At 38.5% G+C, this 26,270-nt stretch overlaps 1 protein-coding gene and 1 non-coding gene across 2 annotated transcripts; both read right to left on the bottom strand.

The window, feature by feature from the left end:
* Positions 1 to 5,890: 5,890 nt before the first annotated feature.
* HSPA9 (heat shock protein family A (Hsp70) member 9) lies at positions 5,891 to 25,992 on the bottom strand. Its single transcript, XM_087918590.1, has 17 exons — positions 25,802 to 25,992; positions 23,829 to 23,887; positions 23,040 to 23,127; positions 22,768 to 22,949; positions 21,597 to 21,721; positions 20,488 to 20,561; positions 19,630 to 19,736; positions 18,968 to 19,130; positions 17,791 to 17,883; positions 16,088 to 16,297; positions 13,972 to 14,199; positions 13,279 to 13,383; positions 12,614 to 12,731; positions 11,278 to 11,372; positions 10,033 to 10,125; positions 7,695 to 7,835; positions 5,891 to 6,596 (listed from the first exon to the last, which is right to left on the bottom strand). The coding sequence occupies exons 1-17, from the start codon at positions 25,862 to 25,864 to the stop codon at positions 6,504 to 6,506; spliced, it is 2,037 nt and encodes a 678-aa protein (XP_087774716.1). The 5' UTR covers positions 25,865 to 25,992; the 3' UTR covers positions 5,891 to 6,503.
* On the bottom strand, positions 12,326 to 12,390 carry LOC113442731 (small nucleolar RNA SNORD63). The gene has a single exon (XR_003375023.1). It is a non-coding gene; the product is annotated as a small nucleolar RNA SNORD63 (small nucleolar RNA).
* Positions 25,993 to 26,270: the final 278 nt, after the last annotated feature.

Below are 26,270 nucleotides of genomic sequence, written 5' to 3'. Positions count from 1 at the left end.
TTCCGCCACTTCTCTGTTTCTCATTGGCTACGTGCCTTCCGAAGTTTCTCTTCATTGGGTGGATTATGCCCGTGACGGCAGGAGGCCCCCCCCCTCGCCTCTACCTCATATTAGGCTGTATGCCGGGAAGCGTAGTTTTGTTGGAAGGGTCAGGCAGGGCGGTTGAGCAGTTCTCGCGTGATCTACCTCCGCGGCGTTATTCGCGCCCGAGTGCGTGTTCTTTAAAGGGAACGTGCAGACCTTTTCTGGGGAATGTGCGAAGCTATGAGTCAAAACTTTCCATAGCGCGCGCGGGAGGGGCCTTGTTGACAAGGAGTTCCTTTTGCAGCTATAGACATTCTGAATTAACATAAGAATGGAGGCAAACATAAGAAGTTGGATGTTTTCCCTAGGCTTTTACAATACATTTAAACTGGGGCAGCAGATTTGGGGTATAAAAATATGGACTAGGACTTAGTAGCAGCAAAATCCTGGTGATTGGAGGCTTGTCGCCCAAATCCCGTAGCCCTTGGTTAAAGGAGAGACAGCTGCTACTCATTGTTATAATCGCTTGACAAAATAAATAAAATTTAAAAAAAGTTCAGTTCACCGAAGGCATGTACAGGTAATGGGGATGCTAATTCAGGCAACCCCATGTTAGCCTTGGACATTATGAGAATCCAAACGATATGATTACGTGTTGGCTAGGAAGACCAGTTATTGAATTTTCAGCTGTTCTATATTTCTTCCAATGAAATAATTAAACGTATAGGATTTGATTGGAGAAAACTGTTGCAGATAGTTCTCAACTTACAACTTTTCATGTAGTGGCTGCTCGAAGTTACAACCACTGGAAAAAGTGACGACTGGCTTTCCACAATTACGACCATTGCAGTAGCCCCAGGGTCACATGATCAAAATTCAAATATTTATGACCATTGCAATGTCTCAGGATCATGTGATCCCCTTTTGCAACCTTTATTTATTTATTTGTCAGTTGCTTACAAGATAATAGATATAAGTATAAACATAGTTATGAATATGAAAAAAGAAAAAAACAATAGGACAGGGATGGTAGGCACATTGGTGCGCTTACACCCCCTACAGACCTCTTAGGAAAGGGGTGAGATCAATAGTAGACAGTCTAAGGTTAAACCTTCTGACAAAGTCAATGGGAAAGCCAGGTCACTTTACAACTGTGTTACTAACATAACAACTGCAATGATGCAATAACTGTGGCCACAAAAGTCGTAAAATGGGGCAAAACTTACTTAACTGTCTTGCTTAGCAACAGAAATTGGTCAATTGTGACTGTAATTCAAGAACTACCTGTACATAGTCTCTGAATTAGTAAAATGAGAACTGTATCAGATCATAAGTGAAGCTCATCCAGGATCCTGACTTCTGCCATCAGCTATCCAACACTCGATCCTAGAGACTATAATCAGAATAGTTAAGGTTAACTGGATCTTTATAGGGTGTGTTACTCAGTTCCAGTAATACTTATCATAAGTATAACGATTTCTTGCCTTGTTCAGTTTTGTATTTCCAACAATATCCAAGTAACTGCTTTTCAGTAATTTTTCAAACAAGACAACATATGATACTCTTCATCTGAATATGTCTCCAGCATCTGGCACAAAATCTCTGTCCTTTTCCCCTTTTGATCTATGTTTAAACAGGGAAAAAAACTGTCTTCAAACTAAATTGAGAAGTTACAAATAAACTGCATGCTGTAGGGATTTCTAGTTAAGATGGCATCACTTACCCAGTTTCAATTTAGCTACCAAGGCTAATGGATGTGGCATGAATTTATATAAGTTTTTAGGTAAAGGACTTAATGATAAGTAAGGACAGATAACCATGGAGAAAATCTATAAGGTCATTAAAAGTTGACACCAACTTGATGGCACATAATAACTGTTGGATCATCACACTGAAATCCATCTAATCCAATGGACTTCAAATGAGATACGTAAAAAAATCCTTCTCAATGCAAAAAAATCAGTGTGGAACCCATTAATAAATACATTTCATATAATATCCTATTACAGACTTCTCTCTTTTAAACAAATGAAGATCTTTTGCTGTAATCATGAGTAAACTGCCAAGTTGAATTCCTGGATTCTTCCAGAACCCTGGGGAGAATACTGTGGGATTAGGTCAATATCTATCCTTTTCAACAGAAGTCAGCAACATGCTTCCAAAAAGTACATAGTGACAACAGCATTCCCATAAATGAGGTTAATGTGTAAAAGCTGCTGGTTTGTTTGTAGTTTATTTGCAGTTCTCTCCAGGTCTGATCCACTTATTTTGAATACTTCCAAGTATTAAACATTACCACATCCTGAATTTCATTCATCCACATAATGTTCAAGCAGAATTGGGATTACCAAGCATAATGTTCAATCAATTGCCATTAAAAAGACTTTAGCATTTCCAAAGAATTGACTATCAAGTTTTCTTCGTAGGCAAAACCATGATTGGGTTACTCCATTAACTTTTTTCAATCGGCCCTTTCAGAACATGTATATACATATAGCTAAGTCACAGGCAGGCCAATGTGTGGCCTTCCAAATGCTGAGCTGCAATTCCCAATATCCCCCATAAGGGTGATACTGGCTCAAACTGTTGAGAGTTGGAACAAATGACTGACAAGCCACAAGTTGCTCAACTTTGAGGCAAACACACAGCAGCTAAATCGGACAGAGGAAAAGGAGCACTGATTTAAATAATGCAGTTGTTGTTTCTCACTGTTACAGTGTAAAACAAATAATGGAGAAACAAATATTCTAATCATGTATCTTACATATGCTGAATCTCCATCAGCTAACATGAAACATCAAAATCCAGCATTTTATCAGATTAAAAACTTTAAAGCACCAAACTTTAATAGTTATGCATTAAGCAGTAAAAAAAAATGAAACACTGAACTGATAAACAAGATTCAGGTTGCCTTTCTAATTGTTGACAAGTTTTTTGGTTAAGTCGTCATCAGATTCCCCAATTCCTGTATACATCTCTGTCATAGAATGAAGCTGAAATACTATATCAAGATTTTTGAACAAAACACTAAAGCAGGGGTTCCCAACCTGGGGTGCTGGCACCCCCTGGGGGTGCGAGACGATATTCCAGGGGATGCGAGAAAAGTCCAGGTAAACAATAGGATATTGGCTATATGTTGGCATTTTTATTTATTATTTATTTCAGGGGATGTGAGGTTCGGGTGAAATTTCTTTAGGGGTGCAGGGCGAAAAAAAGGTTGGGAACCACTGCACTAAAGCAACAGGATGCTTACCATTCCAGTGGCCATCTGTACAGTTATATTGATGAAATTTTGAGTCGTTCTTCTGTCTCTATGGTATTGCATGACAGAAGGATGGGGCAGTGATGAGCTTCCAAAAGGGAAGCCAACAAGCCCAATACTCTACCATGGAGATGCTCAAGCTCCTACATCTAGTGTATAATGCTTTTAAGAAGTGACTGGATTTGATTGTATCAGTTTTGCAAATAATATGGATTTCCTTGAAGAAAGGCAATTGAAGTAACAATAACCCTGGTTGGATTGTCTTTTAACAATACCAAGGGAACCAACAACAAAAAAGCTGCTAAGAAACCTTCTTAGTGATGTATGAAAGCAGAAGCAGATGTAATAATGTTCTTAAACGTTGCATTGCTTCTTTGCTTCATTAAAAAAAGAATACCTTACCTCTGTGATGCATATTCTTTAATGAATAAGTTGCCTTGTACAAGCTGATTATACTCTTTGTTTGTTGCACAAGGAATTTTATATATATATATTTATATGTGTGTGTGTGTGTGTGAGTGTGTGTGTGTGTGTGTGTGTGTGTGAATATATGTCTACGTATCCATCCACGTGTCACAATAGGTGTGCCACATTTACTGTAATAAAGATCTGCGGACAAGTATGTTCAATACAATGCAATAAACTAGGATTAAGCTAGAAATCAGATTTACCATAACAAAGCCAAGGAATTTAGACCAAGCAGATTTTAAATACAAAGTTTAATCTGGAACAGTAAATAAATTATATCAGATCAGAAATGTGATTTCCTTTGCCATGAAGAATTAAGGATGGGAACTTTTGTCCTCATGGTGCCTTTTCAAGACAACTGGGCTTTCTTGGTTGTTTTTTTCCCCTTGTAAATGCCTCACTTCCAAGAAGCTTCTTCAGTTCTGCCAGAATTGAAAGTCCAAGTGTCTTTTGAAAAGCACATTTGGGACAACGACGACCTGGATGATTGAGAATCTCCATAGACAACAGGAATGTTTAGCTATTTTAATTTGCCAATCAATATAATAGCAATAACACAGACTTAAATACCATTTCATAGTGCTTTCCAGTATTAAGCGGCCTACAGAGTCAACATATTGCCTGCAACAATCTGGCTCATTTTACCAACCTTGGAAGAATGGAAGGCCGAGTCAAGCTTTGAGTCCTTTCAGGATCAAATTCCAGACTCTGGACAGCTAGCCTGCACTACTGCAATCTAACCACTACACCACCAGGGCTCACTTCAGGCTTATGAATGTCTAACAGATTGGCTACTGTCAGGTATGCTCCAGATCCCATTTAAGTCACAGGCCCTTGCAACATAAGCAAAAGTTAAGCATTTATCTACACACCAGATTTAAATGTGGTGCTTTTTTTCTACTTATTACGTTCTACAGATTTCAGTCAGCACCTAGGGACTGCATGGCTGCAGCAGTCTTCATTTAATGACTGGCAGCTGTCACTAACTGACAGACTTATCAAGTAAGATATAAGTGATGCAGGACTTCCGATTTTATTTCTGACCTCTGTTCATTCTGCTTGCCAGAAGCTGGCTATGAAGCGTGCAAATAGTAATTGTGTGATCCTTCCAACGGACCTAGATTCTTGCTGTTGGGTGTCCAAATCTTAATCACGGTGGGGACAGTGCAACAGTCATAAATCCAAGGACCAGTTGTAAAGTTACTTTCTCGGTGCTATTGTAACTTCAAATGGTCTCTAAACAAGGAAATTGTTAAGGGGAGTCAAACACCTGGCCCAGATGCATCACGGGCACTAGCAAAGGGGGAAAAGTCCCGATAGGTCACTTGACACCCCTGACCTGTATAATGAAAAGCCAGTTTGGTGTAGTGCAATGATTAAGGCACCAAGCTAGAAACTGGGAGATTATGAGTTCTAATAGTGACTTCGATATAAAAATAGCTGGGTCCCCTTGTTTATTTAAAACATTTGTATAGCTACCCATCTTATAACAAACAAGTTCCCAAAGAAAAACTAAAACACAAAAACCTTATTGCAACTATTCAAACTATTGTATAAAAGCAGGCAATAATGGCAAACCACTTCTAAGTAAAACCTTACCAAGAAAACTTCAGAGATTTGTCCAGGCAATTGCTAGGAGTCAAAACTGATTTGAAAGCGCACAAATACACATGCATCTGCTCCACGAAGATGTCCAACTTTCTTGGCAGTCAGGTTTCCCTATCCTTCCCATGGGTGTAATTTTTATGCCTACTTTTAAATGCAGCACAAAGAATGTTGTCAAATACAACTTTTATCAGATCAAGTTGTATTAGCTCAAAATTTTTATTCTTTTAGTTTTAGCACATTTGCAAAATTGTATAGATCAGCAATGAAGAATTATGCTTTTTGAGACATGCGTTGAGGTGAAATAAATCCCAATTTGTGTCTTGTTTGATAAGGAGAGTACCAAAGAAGCACAAAGTGCAATATAACTATTTATTTGAATTCTGCAAGATTACATTCATATACATTACCACTTGTGGGAACAACCTGCGAATTAAAAAAAAAAAAACCGCAACTTGGGTCTACAGCAGGAATAATGTCTAGGAATATCACTGGGGCAAGGAAAACAAAATTTTTACATAGACTACTTGGTCAACTGAGAACAATTTATTAATAGGGAATCAGATTTCTTGCAAGGAAAAAGACATTGGACAGAGCAGAAAGCCTACAAAACCAATGCATGGAGTATCCACGTTGTCTTGTGGTTGCCGCTATATTAAAATAAGTCACATTTTTTATATTAAAGCTAAGGTGTAGATCTGCATATACTTTCCCAAGTAAATTGTCAGCTGATGACCACAGGTCCCAATATCATCTCTTCCCAGAAGCAGAAACCTGTTTCCAGAGGAGATTCCGTTATTAAGGATGGAATTCACAATTCAGCGATGATGAATCCTACTCCCACTCTGAATTTGAGACATGGTTTCTAGACCTTCAAATTAAACATGCCAATTCCTTCTGCTCAGAAGAAAGATTGCCAGGAATTCTCAGTGAAAACTTTCACTGGCCTCTAAAAGTTGCCTTGCATTAATTTTTTCAATCAGGTAGCAATTTGACTAAATTTATACATTTCAGAAAGTATGTTTAGAATACTGCAAAAACACAGTAAGACATAAATCAGTCCACAGCTGCTCAGGAAAGTCCTTTGGCGATGAAGCTGTGGAATAGTGTCCTCTTTCTGTTCCAGTCTACACAAGACTGCAATTTACTGCTTTTCCTCCTTCTGATCCCCGGAGCTCCCTGAATCATGTGAATCAGAGCCTTGTGAACTTCCAGAACTCTCTCGCTCTGATGCCATCTGTGAAGAGAAAAAAAAACATGGTATTGATTCAGTTTTGGGTGTGTTCTGCCCTAAGGAACAACTCAGAATGTGGGAAGAATCACCCCAATCAACATTATTTTCTGAAGAGTATTATGTTTGGGATCCTCTAACAACAGAATGAAGACATCCGCATTTTTGATATTGTGATACTATCGCAGAAACATTCCACATTCTTGAAATAGAATTCAAACTTGATGATCAATGGGAGTTTTAATACTTTAGTTACACATCTGATAACTGATTTAAGTGCAAGGTGAAGAGTAATGCCTAAAATAGGAAGGATGTTGGGAGTTGCACCAGCAAGGTCTAGAGAGAGAGATACAGATGCCTCAAGACCACAGGGACCAAATACATTAATGTTCAGTACTGCATTCTTAACTCTCATGCTGAAAAAGAAAAACTGTTGTTTTTACTTTGAATGACATGTAACCGTCCAAAAGAGATATTAATTTTGATGAAACTGAAGATATGTAAAATCTGTGAACATATGCAAGCCAGTTAATTAACATCATTAATGTACAATTAATGTTATCAGAACACTGCTATGGCTCTTACTTTCCCAGCAAAAGGCTCTATAAGCGCCTCCACTCCTGACAGTATGCACTGAAAATGTGTAACTCACTGCATAGAATACAGAAAAAAGAATGTGCAAAACTAAAATGCTTATTCTGTGGTATGATTTATATGTCCTGCCATGCTGTGCAGAATCTTACACAGCAACAAAATAAAAATCTATTCTAAGAATCGTTAAATGTGGTTTGCTGAATAAATTACTGGGTAGGTTTGCACAGTAGATGGGCTTATACAGCATACTGAGTCAAAATCAGACACACTAACTAATGATTAAGGTAATAGAGGCAGAATTAAAGTCTGTTAATCCCACCGTAGGTTCTTAAGGAAAATATGAGATATAATTACTAAATTGTCAATAGTTTAGTCCAGAAGGATTGGCTGTGTTTACATTTCCTTCATTCATTTAGCTGCTCCTTTTCAAGGTCATTGGCATATATTTCTGGGATGTGAAGCTGGGTCCTTCTCTGCCCAGACAGATCCTTCTATATGTTTTCCTCTTACCTTTTTGTAGGCCATTTCAAAAAGTTTCAGGGATGCTTGTTGCAGGGACATTGCTGCCTGCCGGATGTTTTCGCCTGTTTCACTATCTTTACGAGCCAGTAACTCCCGCATTTTTGCAATTTCTTCCTTCAATTTATTGCACTATAAAGGAATTGCCAAAAAAATGCAGCTTTTAGTGGAATACACAATAGCATATAATCTATACTATTAGCAAGGCACAATCAACATGTATCACTTTAGAAGGCCAAACAACTGATGGTCAAGTGTCACAGATATAATCACAATGGGAGACTTTAGAAATAAAAACTCTTCGCCAACTGTGTCTACTAATATTCTGATATGAAGCTAGTCCCCTTTTAGTTTTTCCTGTTGATTACTCCAGTACCAAACAGTTAGAAAATGATGCGAAAGGGAAAACATAACGTAAAATGTAAGTGTAATTACTTTCAGTATCCCTCAGCTGTAATGTCTATAATAGATTGTTGGGTTGGGTTTTGGATGTATCTTGCAGATTAGATATTTGGGTGCATGATTTGAAGGAATTTTAGCTGCCTATTTACCAAAGACAACTCTGGGCCTTTTAGGAGTATTTTCTCTTACAGCAAACATGAACCGCTTTTCTTGACCTACAAAATGCCACCATGCAAAGTCATCTCCTAGAAACACAAGGACTGCTGAAGGACAGAGAAAGGAACCACCATTCTTCATAGTTAAGAGAAAGCACAAAGCCTCCCAATCCCAATCTTGGCATATACAGAAAACTGAGGATGGGTTCAAAGAAGGCACGGTTTATTTCCTGTCCTGTTGACCGTATCAGAAAGATTTGTAGATCACATGTAGCCTGTAGGGTGGAAGCCCTCTCTCCTCCCAACTTCATCTTGGGTACAAGATTAAAGACTGGAAAAATACAGCTGCCTTCATAAATCAAAGCAGGGACCAAATACATTAATGTTCAGTACTGCATTCTTAAGTCTCATGCTGAAAAAGAAAAATTGTTGTTGTTTTTACTCTGAATGTCCAAAAGACATATTAATTTTTATGAAACTGAAGATATGTAAAATCTGTGAACATATGCAAGCCAGTTAATTAACATCATTATGGATATGATATGGATGGCTAGATGGATATCTAGCCATCTTGAGCAATATTCAATGGAAGCCCCTTGGTGTTCCAATCTGAAGAGAAAAAGCACAGATGCCTAATGCAGTCCATCTGTTGCACTACAGTGTGTAGATGCTATTTTCCTTTTACTCAACGATTCACAAAAAGGTAAGCTGTAAAAATTAAAATTACTTTCTTAGAGAAGCAGTATCAATTGCAGCAAGCATATTGGCTAATCTAATTAAGTTGATCACCCTGGGCTGCATGCCAATGCGGAATGCAAGAGGGATTCATACCACAAAATACTAATACAAAACATTCAGAAAATTCCCTAGCTTAACCAGGGAATTCTTCTAGAACATGTCTTCAATAATACTACTTTTCAACAGTCTGCATTATGTTCATTTGATTTCTATATATATATGAAGAAAAGCTCAAGTGTCATAGAAGATAGTAATCACTAGGAATCATTTCTTTGAAGAAAAAAAAATGGTTTGGGAAAGAATTTTAAAAGCTAGAATTTTAAAGACTAAATTCACGAGTTCAGCTTTATTACAGGTAGTCTTCATTTAGCAATCACAATTGAGACTAAGTAAAGCAGTCACGGAACAGGAAATCATGTGGCTAAAACTGCTTTCCTTCCCCCCTCCTCCTCTGGAATGTTCACCCTGGTGTAGGATAGTGGCTGGAAATTGAAAAGCGTTATCGGTTCCAAATCTTTGACTTTTGTTTGCCCCCTATTCACCCCGCTGCTCTTTAGACTGCTCCCCTTAGTGCTAGAATAATTAACAAGATTGAAATTAATGTTTGTATTTACATTCACTGAAGAAGAGAATACCTGAAAGTAAGAAGGCACACAATGGGAATACACTGGCCTGTTTGGGTAACACAATTGTGACCGCTTGTGCTTTTGATGTGTATTCCCCACTGTGTACTTGCTTACTCTCTTGTAAACCTTTCTCTTCAGTCTCTCTCCTCTGCATATGGGGAGAAGAAAAACAGGTTAGGCACAGGGCAACATGTTCTGTATAGTGATTACGTGACTGAGGAATATTGCAAAAGCTATTAATGTGGACATTATGGGGGGAAATGAACAAATGATAGTTTCCTAAGTTGCATTTACAAAATTTAGAAAGATAGACTTACTTAAAACATGCCCAAGCAATGCAACACATCCATACATGTTCATTTTAGATTTTAAAAAACCCTTTATAAAAAGGCAGCTTGATAGACTTACTTCATCTGCAGGCAACTGATCTTTAAATTCTTCCATCTTGGATTCTGTGTCATGGATTATTCCTTCTGCCATGTTTACAGCTTCAACACGTTCCTAAAGAAAACAGTCACTTTGTTAGACAGAATATAAAAGTCACCAACAGGACACTTTTTTAACCTGCACAGTGAATGAATTCTTGAAAGGGAAAACAAAACTAGCTAAATATAGCAAACACACATTCCATTGATGAAAAAGTTTGCATACGACCAACTTTACCATTAGTTTTTCTTTTCTGTAACTGCAGAATGTGTGTGTGTTTGGGGGTGGGGGGGTGGGGAGTTTTCTATTTTGAAATTAAGAGCCAACAAGGAAAATATTTTTTCAAGGATTTCCTTTTTGGGAGCAAATATATTTCTTTTATCACTGATTATAGAAGGCATTAGAATTTTTGATCGGTATAGGTAATATTTTGGCCATTTTGTTTAAAAAAATCCTGTCCTAACTTGCAGGGAAAATAGCACCAATTTCTTCAGTTCCTTGTCTGATTCACAGATACATCTTCCTCTTTAAAAGCAGTAACTATAGCAACCCAATTTGTAATTTGTATTGCATTCAACATCTGTATGAAATATATGAACTGAAAGCAGTTCCAGACCCCTGAAATTTCAACTTTCAAAGGGATGGACCTTAGATTTTTTTTCATATTGTGATAATCAGAAATTTGAAGGCTCTTTAAGTCATGGGATTTGATTTTATCTACATATTGCTTTGTTCTGGTTTCAAATTACTATATATGTCAATACCATTTGGGGAAGAAATATTATAGCTAAGAAACTTGATGTGATGCCGAAGTATATTCCTAAAGCATGAAATTTGCCATACCATGTGGAAGTCTGACTCTGTGATGCCAGGCATGACCAAGATTGATTTTATGTAAATTGAATCTTATTTTCCTGATTTGATGGACTTTTTTGTTAAATTTTTATTTTTCACTTATGGATTATTTTAACATCTTTCTTCCCTATACAATTGGGTTTTTTTTCCTGTTATTGTTGTATGGTCTTTTTTTTGTTTGTTTGTATTTCATAGTTTAAAAAAAGAACATTCTAAAAAGGTCAAGCTAATGGAAACCATGGCGTTCTCACTTCGTACAAATGCGGTGCAGTAGATGTTAGCACAGAAACTATTCTCCACGCTGCTCATAGCTGACGTTTATTTGAAATAAATTTCAGGCCAACAAGCTAGAAACCATCTTGGCAACATTACCTTTTTCCGTCTGTCTTCTTCTGCATATTTTTCTGCATTTTTTACCATGTTTTCAATATCATCCTTACTAAGACCACCAGACGACTGGATCATAACTACATGAAGGTAAAAGAATTTTCTTTTTACAGAATGCTATCATTGAACAAACTCAACATGCAATATGCAGCAGGATTGCAACATTTCATATTAATGGATCACAATCATACCTGGGAAAGATTTTATGTCAGAAAAACATCAAGCGTGGGAATGCTAAACCAGTCTACATTAACAACGTGGGCTCCCACTTAAATCTATTTTACAAGACCAGTGGTTCTTAACCCTTGTTCACCATGGACCTCCCAAGACGTAACTCAAGAATTAAATCATAACATTTCTTCAAGCCTTCAAGGGCTCCCATGACATCACAGCCCCCTAAGGGCTCGGGGGCCACAGGTTAAGAACCACCGTACTAGACAATATTCCTGCCAGTCTTTGACTGTAGAATGTAAAGTAAAATATTGCTAACAATTCCTACTTCATATGTCCTTTATCATTTTAACATAGACATAGGCTTTTGAAACTAGATGTCATGTACAGGTAGTCCTTGACTTATGATGACAATAAGGACTATAAAATTCATCGTTAAGAAGAGTAATTGTTAAGTGAGGCAACGTGTGGCTGCACCCAATTTTGCAACCATTTTTGCCAGACACTGAGCAAATAACCTACCATTGTTGAGTAACCATGTGACCATGATTTGTGACCTCTTGCCATTGAGCTTGCTGTTTAGAATGGCTGGGAATGGTGATCACATGATTGCAGGGCAATCATAATTGTGAGCTGGTTGCCCAGATTCCGAATATGTGATCGCAGGGACGTTGTGATGAACATTAAGTGTGAGGACTAATCATAAGTCACTTTCTTCAGCACTATTATAACTTCAAGCAGTCGCTAAATAAATGGTCATTAACCAAGCTGTACTTGTATTGTTTGGTTGCCATCTTTAAGAGCACTGTCTATAATTTCAAAATTACACCTCAATGCTGTGCTCAGATGTCTACCTCAATGCTGTGCTCAGTCAAAAATCTTCCACACACTTTTCAGAATGATGTGTTGATAATTGCATCATAGCACACAAAGGTTGATTCTGGCCAAGCACTAAAACTCGAAAGGTTATGTATTAAGCATTTCTAGAAAAATGGAAACTTGGCAGAAAATGCAATGATAAATTATTACTATATTTTGGCACGTTACTGTAACAAACACTGCTAGATTTATCCTCCTAGCCGGCTTTTGCAATAGTAGGCTCTCAACAACGCCCTTCAGTCTTTAAAGCAGCAACAATCCAAGTACTCACTCTGTTGTTCTCGTCCTGTACCTTTGTCTTTTGCGGATACATGAACAATTCCATTTGCATCAATGTCAAATGTTACCTCAATCTGGGGCACTCCCCTTGGGGCTGGTGGAATCCCAACCTGGAATTACAAGGTACACTGATGTTGACTTAGAGAAGATGTAATGAAGGTGTAGAGAAGGTGTAATCAACTCTGTCTTTCCAAGCAAACTAGAGTGAAGTTACTGGTACAATCTATTATTCACTAAAGCAGATTTATGAAATTTGAAGAGAAACCACACTAACCTAAAACAAAAGTTATTTTTACTCATTATGTATTTCTTTACAATTCTAATAGTTGTGTTCAGGAAATTTTTTTACTATTGATGCCTTCCAAGCGCAAGATTCCATAATTTACATTAGAAAAATATTATCAGAAAAGCATCGTGATACATTCTGTAACAGTTAAGAGTTTTCTTCTCTAACCAAATTAATGTTATAGCAATCTGTTTCCATGTTTCTTTGCCAAACCTAATAATGTAAAGGAATTTAAATGAAGAATTTTCAAATGTTCTGTCCTATCCTAGGGAAGAGCTTTGTGTTTTAATAGGAAAAGTAAACAATATTTTCCTTTCATTCATGACTATTATTTTAGATTAAAAAATAAGTTCAGCAGAATTCCAACATACCAAAGTGAACTGCCCAAGGAGTTTATTGTCACCAGCCATTTCCCGTTCACCCTGATGAACTTTGATCTCTACTTGAGTCTGCCCATCAGCAGCTGTAGAAAACACCTGTGGAAGCAAAGCACATTTCAGGCCATCAATACTACTTAACACAATCATATAACTAAGTAATATGATAAGGTAATTTCCTGCCAGGAACAGAATGGAACCTCAGTCCCTGCTCCAGGAACTGTTAGAAAAGCATAGGAAAGGCCAGAAAAAGTTGAAGTCGCAAGTGCCGCACCACCCCAAAACACATAAATGCATTTCAGGAGACTGACAACTTGTTGCAGCCTCCCGCAGACATATAACCCACTTTTTGGAATGTCTTTTATCATTTTGTGGCAAAACACGCCCATTGGATAGACTAGATTCTGACTCACGACTATGTGCTTTGCTTATCTACTGTGATTCACTTAATGACCACAGTGCCTTGCTTAATAACTGTTACAAGAACACTTGTAAAACCAAGCTTGGTCATGTGGTGATTCAACGTATAACCTGAACTTATGACCAAAATTCTGGACTCAATTATGGTTTGCAAGTTTAAGTCTATTTATAATGGCAGAATGGTTAGTGAAAAAGAATGGGGCAGCAATGACAAAATTTAGATGATTTTCAGATATTAAGAAAAAAATTAAGAACACATCTTCTCACCTGGCTCTTCTTGGTTGGGATAGTTGTATTCCTATTGATAAGCTTAGTGAAAACTCCACCTAGAGTCTCAATTCCCAGGGAAAGTGGAGTGACATCCAACAACAGCACATCAGTGACATCTCCAGCCAACACTCCTCCTTGGATGGCAGCGCCAATGGCAACAGCTTCATCAGGATTGACTGCTTTACTCGGAGAACGCCCAAACATATCTTGTACAGTTTGCTGTACCTGTTTGGATGCATTCATATTTATCAGCAATACACCAGAAAAATGGTCACATACCATAGAATATGACAGGTGGATTTAGCACTTGAAAAGCGCAGGGAATTTGGAAGCTGAGATATAAAATTATGCAAGACCATTGTAACATCCTACAGGAGTGTACCATTTGCCCTGAAACAGGATGTGGAATGTTTACTCTTTGACTTTGCAGTAAGCAATGCCCAGAATAACACTAGTCCAGTCCACAAATTAATCCACATGAAAAAGTACAATAGGTGGCTACACTAAGAAGCTGCAAGAAAACCATAGATTCCTTCAGTGATATTACCGCTCCTTCCCACAGACCCAAGAAAATACCCACTCCTTCAGATAAATCCCTTTCAATGCTTTCACTATCTTCCAGTTTACACATTGAATAGAATGCTGATATACTGACAAAAAAACCCACACAAATGAAAAAAAAAATCTCTGAAGGAAGTACAAGTAGTCCTCAAGATACAACCGTAATAGAACCTACCTATCCATTACAGATGCATGCTGTGAGAGTTGTTAGGCAAAGCATCTCAACTTACAACCCACCTCCCGTCACTGCTCTCCCCAACAAAAGCCCAGATTTTTAAATGGAGAATGGGGGTGCCTCAATGGTGGAGGCCCTTGAAAGCCTAGCACAGGCCCTCCTGCTCTGGCCCTCCCTCACCCTGCAAGATGCCTTGTGTTCGCCCAGCACTTGGCTTCCCACAAGCCTTTTCCAACTGCCAGAATCCCGTTCCTCTACCCCCCACCCCCGGCCTTAAAAGTGATTCCCATCCCAACAGGTCAAAGACTCTCCTTCTCACTTATAAAGAGCTACGAGGCTTTCCAGAGCACTGGAATGGATTATGGGGGAGCCTTGGGTCGCGACCGTAATCCATTCCAGGATTTTGTCCGCAACCTGATTTGTTTGTGACCAAAAGCATGACCGACTGTGCATATGCGGACCAAAAAAAAAAAGGTGTGGAAAGGGAATCTTTCCATGTTGATTTTGTTCGCCACCTGATTTTTGAATTGTGACCAGATTCAAAAATCAGGTGGATTTTTTGTTCACTACCCAATTTGGTTGCAAACAGAAGCATTTGCAAACTGAGGTTCCATTGTACTTCTTTTTGTGGCCGTATGGTATGATACTGGAAGCAGCCATTTTGTTGTACGCACAAAATGGCTGCTGCCACTGAGTCGCTGTCATGCAGCCTGGCAAAGTTTTGCTGCCTTACTGATATCTGCAGAGTCCTACAGAAGCTTTCTGCAGCATTCAGCAGACCCCCTGTTAAGGCACCAAAATGAAGGAATTTGTCTGGCAGCCACCATTTTTGTCCCAGTGCTCAAGAGGTGGAATAAAATGGTGGTCAACTCTGTGCAGCCCACAGATACATCCCCTTCCTTCCTTCCATGAGGTCCGGAAAGCTCCAAAAGGTGTGAGGATTGATGGGTACGTGGGGAGCAGGCCTAAGTGCTGTGGAGTCATGATGGGATGGGAGAGGCACTGCATCATCCCTGTGGTCGGTCGTAAGGGCAAATTACCACCCTAGGGGCACTGCACTCGTCATAACTTTGAAACACCGTCTTGGAACTTTGAGCCTTCGTTAACTGACATGTTGTATCTTGAGAACTATCTGCAAACTCATTATCAAAGCTCTGTTCAAATTTAGAAAGGATAACAGCAATTCCGCAAAAACAGAATAATATCCCATATAAAGGGTTAAGGTTAGTTCTACACAGCCACCTCTACTGATTAACACATCTTTATTTTTGCTGGGTTAAAAAAATACAAGCAAGCAAAGCACAGTCCAAAGGGCACTTGATCAGACCGTCATGACAGGATGTTCAAGTACAACAAGTCAGAGGGGAATGATTGTACCTTTGGCATTCTAGTCATGCCACCAACCAAGATCACTTCTCCGATGTCACTTTTGCTAACTTCAGCATCTTGCATGGCTTTTTGACAAGGTGAAATTGTCCTTTTAATCAGATCGGCCACAATCCCCTCAAACTGAGATCGAGACAGCTTCATATTCAAATGTTTTGGTCCTGAGGCATCCATTGTAAGGTATGGCAAGTTAATGTCGGTCTGCAATACAAGATTAACAATCATTAGCAATAAGTAGCAAAAATGAGAATTAGAACAATACTTATTTGAAAAGTATTCTGTGATGCAACTATTTGATTTTCTCCAGGACTTATTATTCCCAGATTGGTCCTTCAGATCTTGCAAAGAATTACTGTCCTTGGGAGCCCCCAAGTAGAAAGTTTCTTTAGAAAGCCAATTAATTGTCCAGAATGTTTTCTTTTGTTGTGGTTTATTTAAATAAATCTCCATGGGAATAATTCCTAATTCAGTATATTTTATTGAATTATTTTTTTTATCAGTACATTTTTCAGAACTCAAAATCACAGCGTTTATTATGGGAAAACCACAATACCATCTCACCCATGACTGCCATCAGTATTTCAATTTTTCTTCAAGCACAAGATAGTAAGTAAAACCATGAGGGAGTTACCTTTTCTGCTATATATCTCCAAATAGTTTTTTTTTTAATATTTTGAAGATTTGTATTTTGTCTACAGTATTACAACACGTCTCAAAAACAATCAGTTCAGTGGTTAATATATGGTTAAAATGGAGTCAATTTTAATAAATAAGTGGGAAATTGCAAGCTTTTCTGTTAAATAGTTGCAATCTCAAAGTGTCGATTGGGTCCAGGTATTTCACTTGAGATATCATCAGGAAGACCCTTAAGATAATAAGGGACAGAATCTGCATATCTTCCAAGGAAACATTTCCATTTTCATTTTTAAGCTTTGTATGAAGAGCTGCGATGGTTAGAGTGCAGTACTGCAGGATACTTCTGCTGCCAGCTGGCTGCCTGCAATTTAGCAGATCGAATCTCACCAGGCTCAAGGTTCACTCAGCCTTTCATTCTTCTGAGGTGGTTAAAAAGAGGACCCAGATTGTTGGGGGCAATATGCTGACTCTATAAACCACTTAGAGAGGGTTGTAAATGCACTGTGAAGTGGTTTGTAAGTATAAGTGCTATTACTAAGTGCTGTTATTGACCTCTATGCACATTCATTTCTTTAGGAGGATTGACACAGTCATGCAAAAAAATATAACATCTTTGAGTTCTATGGGTCTTAGGTATCAGGACAGTTAATCATCTCGTCCTTAGCAGTTCTTAAAAAGTAGGTAAATACAACTACAAATGAACAACACATGACATATTACCCACAGACATAATCCAATAATAAATATATATATATATATATATATTCACTACTTATTACATAATAATTTTAAAAATATTAAAATACTATTAAGGCAGAACTAAAACAAAAATAAAATGGAGGGACGTTAATAATAATAGAACCATCTCACAAGTGGTTCCCATCTCTTGCGACCCCAAGGCCTACTGATATAACCAGGTCTTGAGGGACTTTTGAAAGTTCTGCAGTGATGAGGTCAATCTCATCTCTGAGGGAAGAAGATTCCACAATGTGGATGCCACAGCATAAAAAGCCCACCATGGAGGATCCACCAAATATAGCTCATTTTCAGTTCCTCACCTGGACCGAAGAAGAAAGTTCACATTTTGCTTTTTCAGAAGCTTCCCTCACTCTTTGCAGAGCCATATTATCTTTGGTCAGATCGACCCCTGTCTAAAAAGAAAAGGACAAGTGTTGAAGTTCATTGACTCGTATGTAGTCTTGATTAAACACTGAATAAATCTAATCATTAGAATGAAAGATTAATAAGAACTCCACTGGGCCTCCTGTGAGCCAGGCAGTACATCTGGGTTGCCTATCTCCCCCCGCCACTGCCTCCATGCTTGGACTTACAGGTACCTGCGCTGTGCCAAGTGGCTGGCAGGTCACACCCATCCTCGGGCTTATTTTGGGGGTAGGGTTTATAATAAATTCACCCCCCAAAAAACAGGCTAGGGCTTGTTTTCAGGGTGAGTCTTATTTTGGGGGGAACAGGAGTATATGCAGGTAACATCCATAATGGTAGAGTCTGTACTGCAATATAGATATACAGTGTAGATACAAAAAATATACTGAGATGTGTCTTGACCTTACTTCATTACAATCTGAACACATCGAGGGAAGGACACAAAACATACAGCATGAAGGAAATCTATGGTACTGAATATACAAACACATTTCTACAAAGTAATTTCAGTACCTCCTTCAGTGCTTTCGTAAAGGAAACGGATGAAATACTAAAGAAATGTACTATCTGCTTAACTGGAATGTTTTAATCCAATTTCAAAATGGGCAGTTTTGATCTCATCTAAAGAGTTCTGACCTCAAAAAAAAACCCCACAGGAGGAAACATTCCCAATAAGGTTAGAAAACCGATTAAGACTGCACCATTTGAGCTCCCAATCATCTAAATTTGAAAAATCTCTTGCATATCTTTGTGAAACTCCAGGGAAAAAAACAGAATGGCCATTATAGAAATCAACTGCTCTGAAGATTAAATATTCTTATTTCACTGGTACTGCCACCTTGAAGTAATATTTGAGGCAGAGATTAGCTTTGTAAAATAGCTATTGAATTATATAAGCAGTAAACAATGGTACAAATTGAATACACTAGCATGATGAAAAACAGCAAGATATTTTGGTCAAGTAAAACACCAATTCTGAATATTTCTGAAAACCGGAGTTTTCTTTTTCAAATTAAATTTACACTTGAAAGAGTTCCATGAAAATCACTTTAAAATATACAAAATGCTTACTTCTCTTTTGAATTCTTTTACTATATGTTGCAACAGGGCCTGGTCAAAATCTTCGCCACCCAAGAAAGTGTCACCATTTGTGGATTTGACCTCAAATACTCCCTTCTGAATTTCCAAGATAGAAATATCAAACGTGCCACCTCCCAAATCATAAACTGCAATACTAAGAGGGGGGAAAAGACATACAATTAGCACCAAATCTATACATTAATAGAACATTCAGTTCATACTAAAGTCTTCCAACATGATTTGTTCTATTGAGCTATATTTAGCCTTAGATTTTCAGATTCATCCATTATCACAGCATCTGATAAACCTATCTTAGAAGTTTCTATTTATGATACCTCATTACCATTTTCTTTTGGCATCAATGGCCTTTGTTCTGCATAGAAACTGGTATGCAAATATGTTCAACTTTTTTCTATCTCTGATAAAAGTATATCACTTGGTTTGTTAAGCAGAGAGAAATTCAACGGAAAATTTACTTGAAGGCCTTCCCATTCATTCTAGGTCGTAAACAGTGCTCTTTATATAAAGTTATACACTGAAGCTAGCAGCTAAAGGAATGAGCACATCTGCTGTTCCAGTAGGTAACATAAACCAATAAAGTGCACGCTCCCAGAAGTAACACTGCAAAATCCATGGGACTATTTTTTACTTACACTTTGTCTTCAACCTTATCTAATCCATAAGCTAGAGCTGCAGCTGTTGGCTCATTAATAACTCTCAAAACATTCAATCCAGCAATCTGTCCGGCATCTTTAGTGGCCTTTGAAGAAAACAGCAATCTATTAGGTACTGCTTGTTCAATCAAGGGAAAATCCAACACAAAGAGGTGAATCCAATCATGCTTGCTTATGCAAAGGAACCTTTTGTTCAGTCACCTTCTACCCACAACCCATGCATTCTCGACCTATTCTAGAAAATTATCCAGACCAGATACAAGGATCTGCAAGGGGAAGAATTACAGATTATTTTTACTTATAGTTTATTTTAGATAAAAACTTCTGATGTAAAGTAAGTTTTTAAGAGATGAAGTTGGATTGCTATAGATGCAAATTGTAATATGACCTGTGTTCCTACAACATTTGCCTGAAGACCAGATTTCCAACTTAATATACCCTGCTTCTAAAATGGGATAATTGAGTTCAATTTGCATTAGAAACAGATTTTTTCTCCCCCATGTATCCTCTTTTGTGGAAACCTTTTTTTATCACCTTTTCTTTCAAGAAATACAATATTTATGTCACACTGTTTTTGAGCTCTCAATGGGTGAGCTTTAATTTTACCCTTTTTTGTTACGTCTTCTTTGAATACTAATTTTTGGAAAGAAAAAGTGGAGTAGAAAGAAATTGAATAAATGAAAACAAATGAATATATATTGTAAAACAAGCTGCAGTGCATTCTGAGATCTAACAAAATATTTCCATAAGGGAATATATGTGGAAATAACTATAAACATTCCACTGATCTTTCTCCTTCCACCAAGAGAAATGGAACCCCAATTTCGGCAACCATACCTGTCTCTGGGAATCGTTGAAATAAGCAGGAACTGTGATGACAGCATTTTTGGCAGGATGCCCTAGGTAGTTTTCTATGGAAGAGGAAGCATACTTTTAAGAGAGGTCACTATTAAGATATTCTCAACATTTTAATCTGAGTAGAAATATGTGTAGGAATACTACAGACCTTGGAAGAGTATTACAATTTGCTTAATATTTCATTTGACTAAAATTAAATGTAATTATAACAACTTTTTAGAGTAAGGCTTCAAAAGTAAGATGCAAACAAGGCAATATTGACATCCACATTAGTGAGCATCAATAGAACGTTTTGTGAAACTTAATTACAAAATTAGTTAAAACTAGTATTTAAGAAAGTCTTAGGCATGCAAGCCAATAAGAAGAGAGTCCAATTCTCAGGCTATACCCGAGAGAGTCTTTTTCTTATATGTACCAGAAAATTCCCCTAAAGTATGGTAGGATTATAGAGCAAGGATCTTCAAACTTGTCAACTTTAAGACTTGTGGACTTCAACTCCCAGAATTCCTGAGCTAACATGACTGGAGGAGGAATTCTGGGAGTTGAAGTCCACAAGTCTTAAACTTGCCAAGTTTGAAGACCCTTGGTATAGAGGAAAGGCAGCACATCAGAAGCATGATACTAAGTGTTTAAGGCTTTAAAAACAAGTTTAAAACTGAGAATTGGACCTGGAATCTTGCTGGCAACCATTGTAGCCAGCATTTCAGACTCCTTGGATCCTGGCAACAGTATTTTATACTAATTGCAATGTTTTACCCTCAAAAACTACCCCAGGCAAAATATATAGGAAGGATATCAAAGTTAGCCAGTGCAATCTCTGGATTTGCTTCTCCTTTGGAGAGGAATTAGAACCACAATGTGTTTTAAGCATGGAGCAGACTAATTGGCAGAAAAGATGCCACACTCCTTGTAAAAACTTTATAGTTCTCCATTTAGTCCTTCAGACAAATCATATATCAGGGCTGTTTTCTGCTGCAAATCAAACTAAAGGACGCCCAAATAATCTAAACATAAAAGAAACCTATCACATTTTACCCATCAGCAAGTTATTTGGGTTGGATCAATCACAAAAATTCTGCTTTACAAACCTGCAGTCTCTTTCATCTTCTTTAAAATAAAAGCACCAATCTGGCTTGGAGAATAGAGCTTTCCGTGAGATTCTACCCAGGCATCACCATTGGAAGCACGTACAATTTTAAAAGGGACATTCTTGCTGAAATAACGAAAGTTTTCAGAAAGTTAGAGCATAGCACTTTGTGGCAACACCTAGCTAATTCGGATTTGAAAAGCATAATCACAAGCAAACTTAGTTTAGTAATTAAATGGAATATTAGCAGAAATCCCAGAGCTATAGGCTAAGCCAAAGTTTTTCTTAGGCCACAGAATCCTAGATCAAGAGGGGGTGGGACTTCTGCATGTCAGATGACAAGCCCTGACTTTCTGCTTACCTTAGCAATAAAGGGGTTAGGGGCAACCTCTTCACAAATAATTCCAATTTTTAGTCCCAGAGATTCTTTTTACTCCTCCCCCCAATCACTAAGTTTTAGAAGGGACTAAGGAAAAAAAGATTTCAGAAGAGAGACAAATATTTTCCTTTTAGCCTCTTGCAGAATCTTCCACATATTTTATGACAAAAAAACTACCATCTGATACCAGAAATCAAGAGTGAGTCAAGGAATATTTACTATTTAAAACAGTCATAACTTTAAAAGAATTGGAATAATACAATCTTTGGTAAAAAAAAATCTAAGTAAGCAGACTGTATTATCTTAACAGATGTATTACTACTTTAATATTACCCCTAAAGCCCAATATTAAATTTTCCATTAGTAGAGAAATAGCAAGCCAGTATATCTCAATGTTAACTGTTTCTTTCTGCTCTCCCACCCACAATATTTAGGGTTAAATTTGGAAAGCATGTGGATTTAGAAATAGATACTGGTTTTCAGAGAACTCAAATCCTATTTATGAAAACCATGTTTCTAAAATAGAACATTCCCAATTCTTACAATTATGATTATACATGCCACTATGTCACCCAGATAATAATCTTAAATCTCCTAGCAACTTCCTGCAAGTATCTCAACAAATCAGAGCACAATTGTAGATGAAACTTCACATACGCCAGTTAGACTGACAATAACTTTGGAATTATTTAACTCCCAAGCATTAAAAATGTGGATCATAGGTACAAATACATGTAGGTATGCAGTTCATTTTTTTAAGAATTAAAAAAAACAGCTCAAAATGTGTCCTCACATATCTTTCTGCACTTCTGAATCATCATATCGCCGCCCAATCAGACGCTTGGTTGCATAGAGTGTATTGTGAGGATTTGTTACTGCCTGTCTTTTAGCTGGCATGCCAACCAATCGCTCTCCCTCACTAGAAAATGCCACAACAGAAGGGGTGGTTCTGGCACCTTCTGAATTTTCAAGCACCTGCATAAGACAAAATAACTTGTTGATATGGGCAACAACAATCAAATTTATAAAAATCCCAAGTTGGATCATCAATCTGGTTTGACTCACTTTTGCCTGCTTCCCTTCCATGACTGCCACACATGAGTTGGTTGTGCCAAGATCAATCCCAATAACTGCTCCTTTGATTGCTTCTGAGCTGAAAGGGAAATGTAAGGCAATTAGGCTTAAAAGGAATTTAACACCTAGTTTTGTTTCCACTTGCAGAGTAAATGGTGTGCTTACCCTCTATTTCTAAAGAATTCAACTGAGATTAAAACAAACCAAAACCCCTCTTAACCAATTAGACCTGGTTTCCCAAACACAGCAGCCTAAGATGGCTTGCTGTCTTATGCTTTGTAAGTAGAAGTATAATCTCTTTTTTCTTTTAGATGTAATTTATGCTCAAGAGCCATAATCTTTTGATATTACATTATATTTATCTCCAAAGATTTCAAAAATCTGAACATCAGCAGAAACTGAAACTGATTGTTCAATTCTCTTCTTGAATGCATATTTTGTAATGTTGATTCATAATGGTAAAAGTTGTGCAAAATAGTAAGAAAATATAAAGATGCACATTTTGGTCTGATTCTGTCAAATATATATTTATTCCCCTGATTTCCAACTCTTATTTCTTTCTCCTCCCTTTATTACTGCCCATTTCTCTAATATGGCAGAACAGATTTTTTTCAGAAATGTCCTGGTTTTCACAGGCTTTTTCCATCCACATCTAAAAAAAAAAAAAAGCTAGAAGCTTGTTCAGCCATATTATGAGGTTTAGAAAGCTTTCCTGAACAGCAACTATTCTTCATTTTAATATACAAGGGAATCACTTTGAGCTTTAATTTCATTACTTACGCATAATTCCTGCTTGCTACAGTTCTGAGGATATTTTGACTTAAACCATTCCAGATGATCTATAAAAATAACAAAGCCAATTACACTGTATTTATAAAGAATACTTCTTCACTGATAATGTTGTCTTCTGCAAAACATGCCTCTCTGGAGGAGAGAATCCTATTTAAAAGAACATTCAGTTAAGCAAGACCCTTCCCTCACTCTTTGGAAAGGGTATTAGTAAAATTGCTTATAGTAAAAGATGCAGTACAAAACCTGCTGGTGTGCAGTCCTAGAAATAAAAACAAGTCTGAGCACATTTAAGAGGACTCTCATTAATAAAGAACCACAATATCAGATGATCTGAAAACTTCCATCCTAGAAACACACCCCAAGAAATGCTACATTTCAAGGAAAGTTCTACTGTTGTATTTTAAACAGCCCGCAGATATAATTTCAGATGTGTTAGTTTTGGCACAGAATACCTTTCACCTTACACTATTTTTTTAAACAACTGCATCATAAAATTATACTATAAACCACTATATCTTAATGCCTGGCTGTCCAACATTTTGGCAAGCTGGGCCACACTAAGTGAAGAGGAATTGTTTTGGGGTGCACATTATTTATAATCAATCTGTGTGAGTGTATGTGTGTGTATTGATAGATATTTGTTTTCTTAAGTTTTCATGGGTTATTTATATGTATGGTATTACACAACACAGAAGCCTGATGATGGCAGATGAGATTCTACCGAAATGTTGCTACAACTTTAAAAGCACAACTACAATGACGTGGGAAAATACCCAAACAAACTGAATACCATACATAGATATACACACCTATCATATAAATCACATTTGAGAAGTTTATGATCCCACATTAGCAGCAGTCCAGGGCCGCATGCAGCGAGGTTGGACATGCCCGCCTTAACGTAACTTTGCTGCTTTTACAGTGGATTTTAAGTCCAAAAATGGTTCAATTGCCCTACTGATGAAAAGCAAGAAAGAAGACTGCCTTCCGCCCGCCCACTGGAGGCAAGGCGCTGCTTCTCACCAGGTGAAAGTGGCAGCAGAGCACGTGGCTCCTTCCCTTTACTAAAGGGTGGCCAGACAGCAGCCTTTCCACATGGCGATGGGGGGGGGAAGGGATTGCTAATCCCTCTCATAATCCCTCCTTCTTCATCCATGCGGTGTCTCGCGTTCAGCGTCCTTGCATTCAAGGGGCTATATATACAGACGATGAAGCGTCTCTCCTGTGGAAAGCACCAGAATTGGCAGGGCGTTTGTACAGAAGTCCATCAGGCCTACTAATCTCCAAACCGATAAAGATCCTTTACTCTTGTTGCATAAGGGAAGGGGGGGAAACCCCCGAAGCGCTCACCGTTTCTAAATCGAAGGCCACCGTTCATTTAAAGATGTCTTTGTTCTCCCAAAACAGGGGTCTCCACAACCATGGCAACTTTAAGCCTGGTGGACTTCAATTCCCAGAATTCCCCAGCCATTCTGGGAGTAGTACCAGCCTAAAATGGAGACCCTGCTCAAATAAAAATTTTTTGGGGGGGGAAAAGAGGGGAAGGCCCCATGCGACTGCCCATTGGGAGAAACCTCCCGAATTGACAACCCGAACCCCGCCTCTCCATTTTGCCCGGAGGCATCCCGATGAGCGTTATTTTAACGAGCCGTTAGTAAAAGGAGACGGATCCATTTGGTGGTGGGGTTTTGTTTGCTTTTTCTCCCCCTTTTTTTTGGCATCGATACCGTAGATATTATTCTGGCCTCCCGACTGTCGGTCACGGCGCAATACTTAGCCCCCCAAAAGCGGCGGTCCTCCCCGCCTTGCCAACAAGGCTAAAAGGATACACAAGAAAGGGGGCCCGTTTAAAAAAAAGGGGGGGCGCCTCCGAACGCCCTTGACTCCCCCCTTTTCTGCCGGGAAAGCCACTGGCAGCTGCCGCTGCCTCCCCATCTCCCCGTTCCCTCGGCGGGTCTTACCTGAGCGGGGCCCGGGACTCCCCCTCCACGGCGCAGAACGAGCACGCGGGCAGCGCTCAACATGGCGGCAGCGAGAGAGAGAGAGAGAGAGAGAGAGAGAGTGGAAGGCCCCGGAAAGAAGCCGAGCAGCGCAAGAAGAAACACGCGCAGCAGCGACTACGGCTTTCTGGAAGTCTCCAGCTCACGTGGGTAAGAGAAAGAGGCGTGACCGGGAGGGGCCTCTCTGGAGCTATAGCTGTCCGACGCAGGCGCCCGATTAAAATAGGCCGTCGGAGAAAACCCGGGGAAAGTAGATTTGCCGGGACTTCAGATTTTAGGGAGCTGTGTCTTTTTTTCTCTATCTCTCTCTCTTTCCCGCTAACCCTCAGCCTTAACCCCAAATAACGCTTATCCCACAACAGGCTTTTTCGAGACCAGCTTTACTGGCCGTTGGGCGGGAAGTCCCCCAACTTCAAGGTCAGAAAGCGGA

The sequence above is a fragment of the Pseudonaja textilis genome, chromosome 1 (assembly GCF_049901715.1).
Source record: "Pseudonaja textilis isolate UNSWEBS1 chromosome 1, rPseTex1.2, whole genome shotgun sequence".
Lineage (NCBI taxonomy): Eukaryota > Metazoa > Chordata > Lepidosauria > Squamata > Elapidae > Pseudonaja > Pseudonaja textilis.
This window is presented reverse-complemented; position numbering and strand designations above follow the sequence as displayed.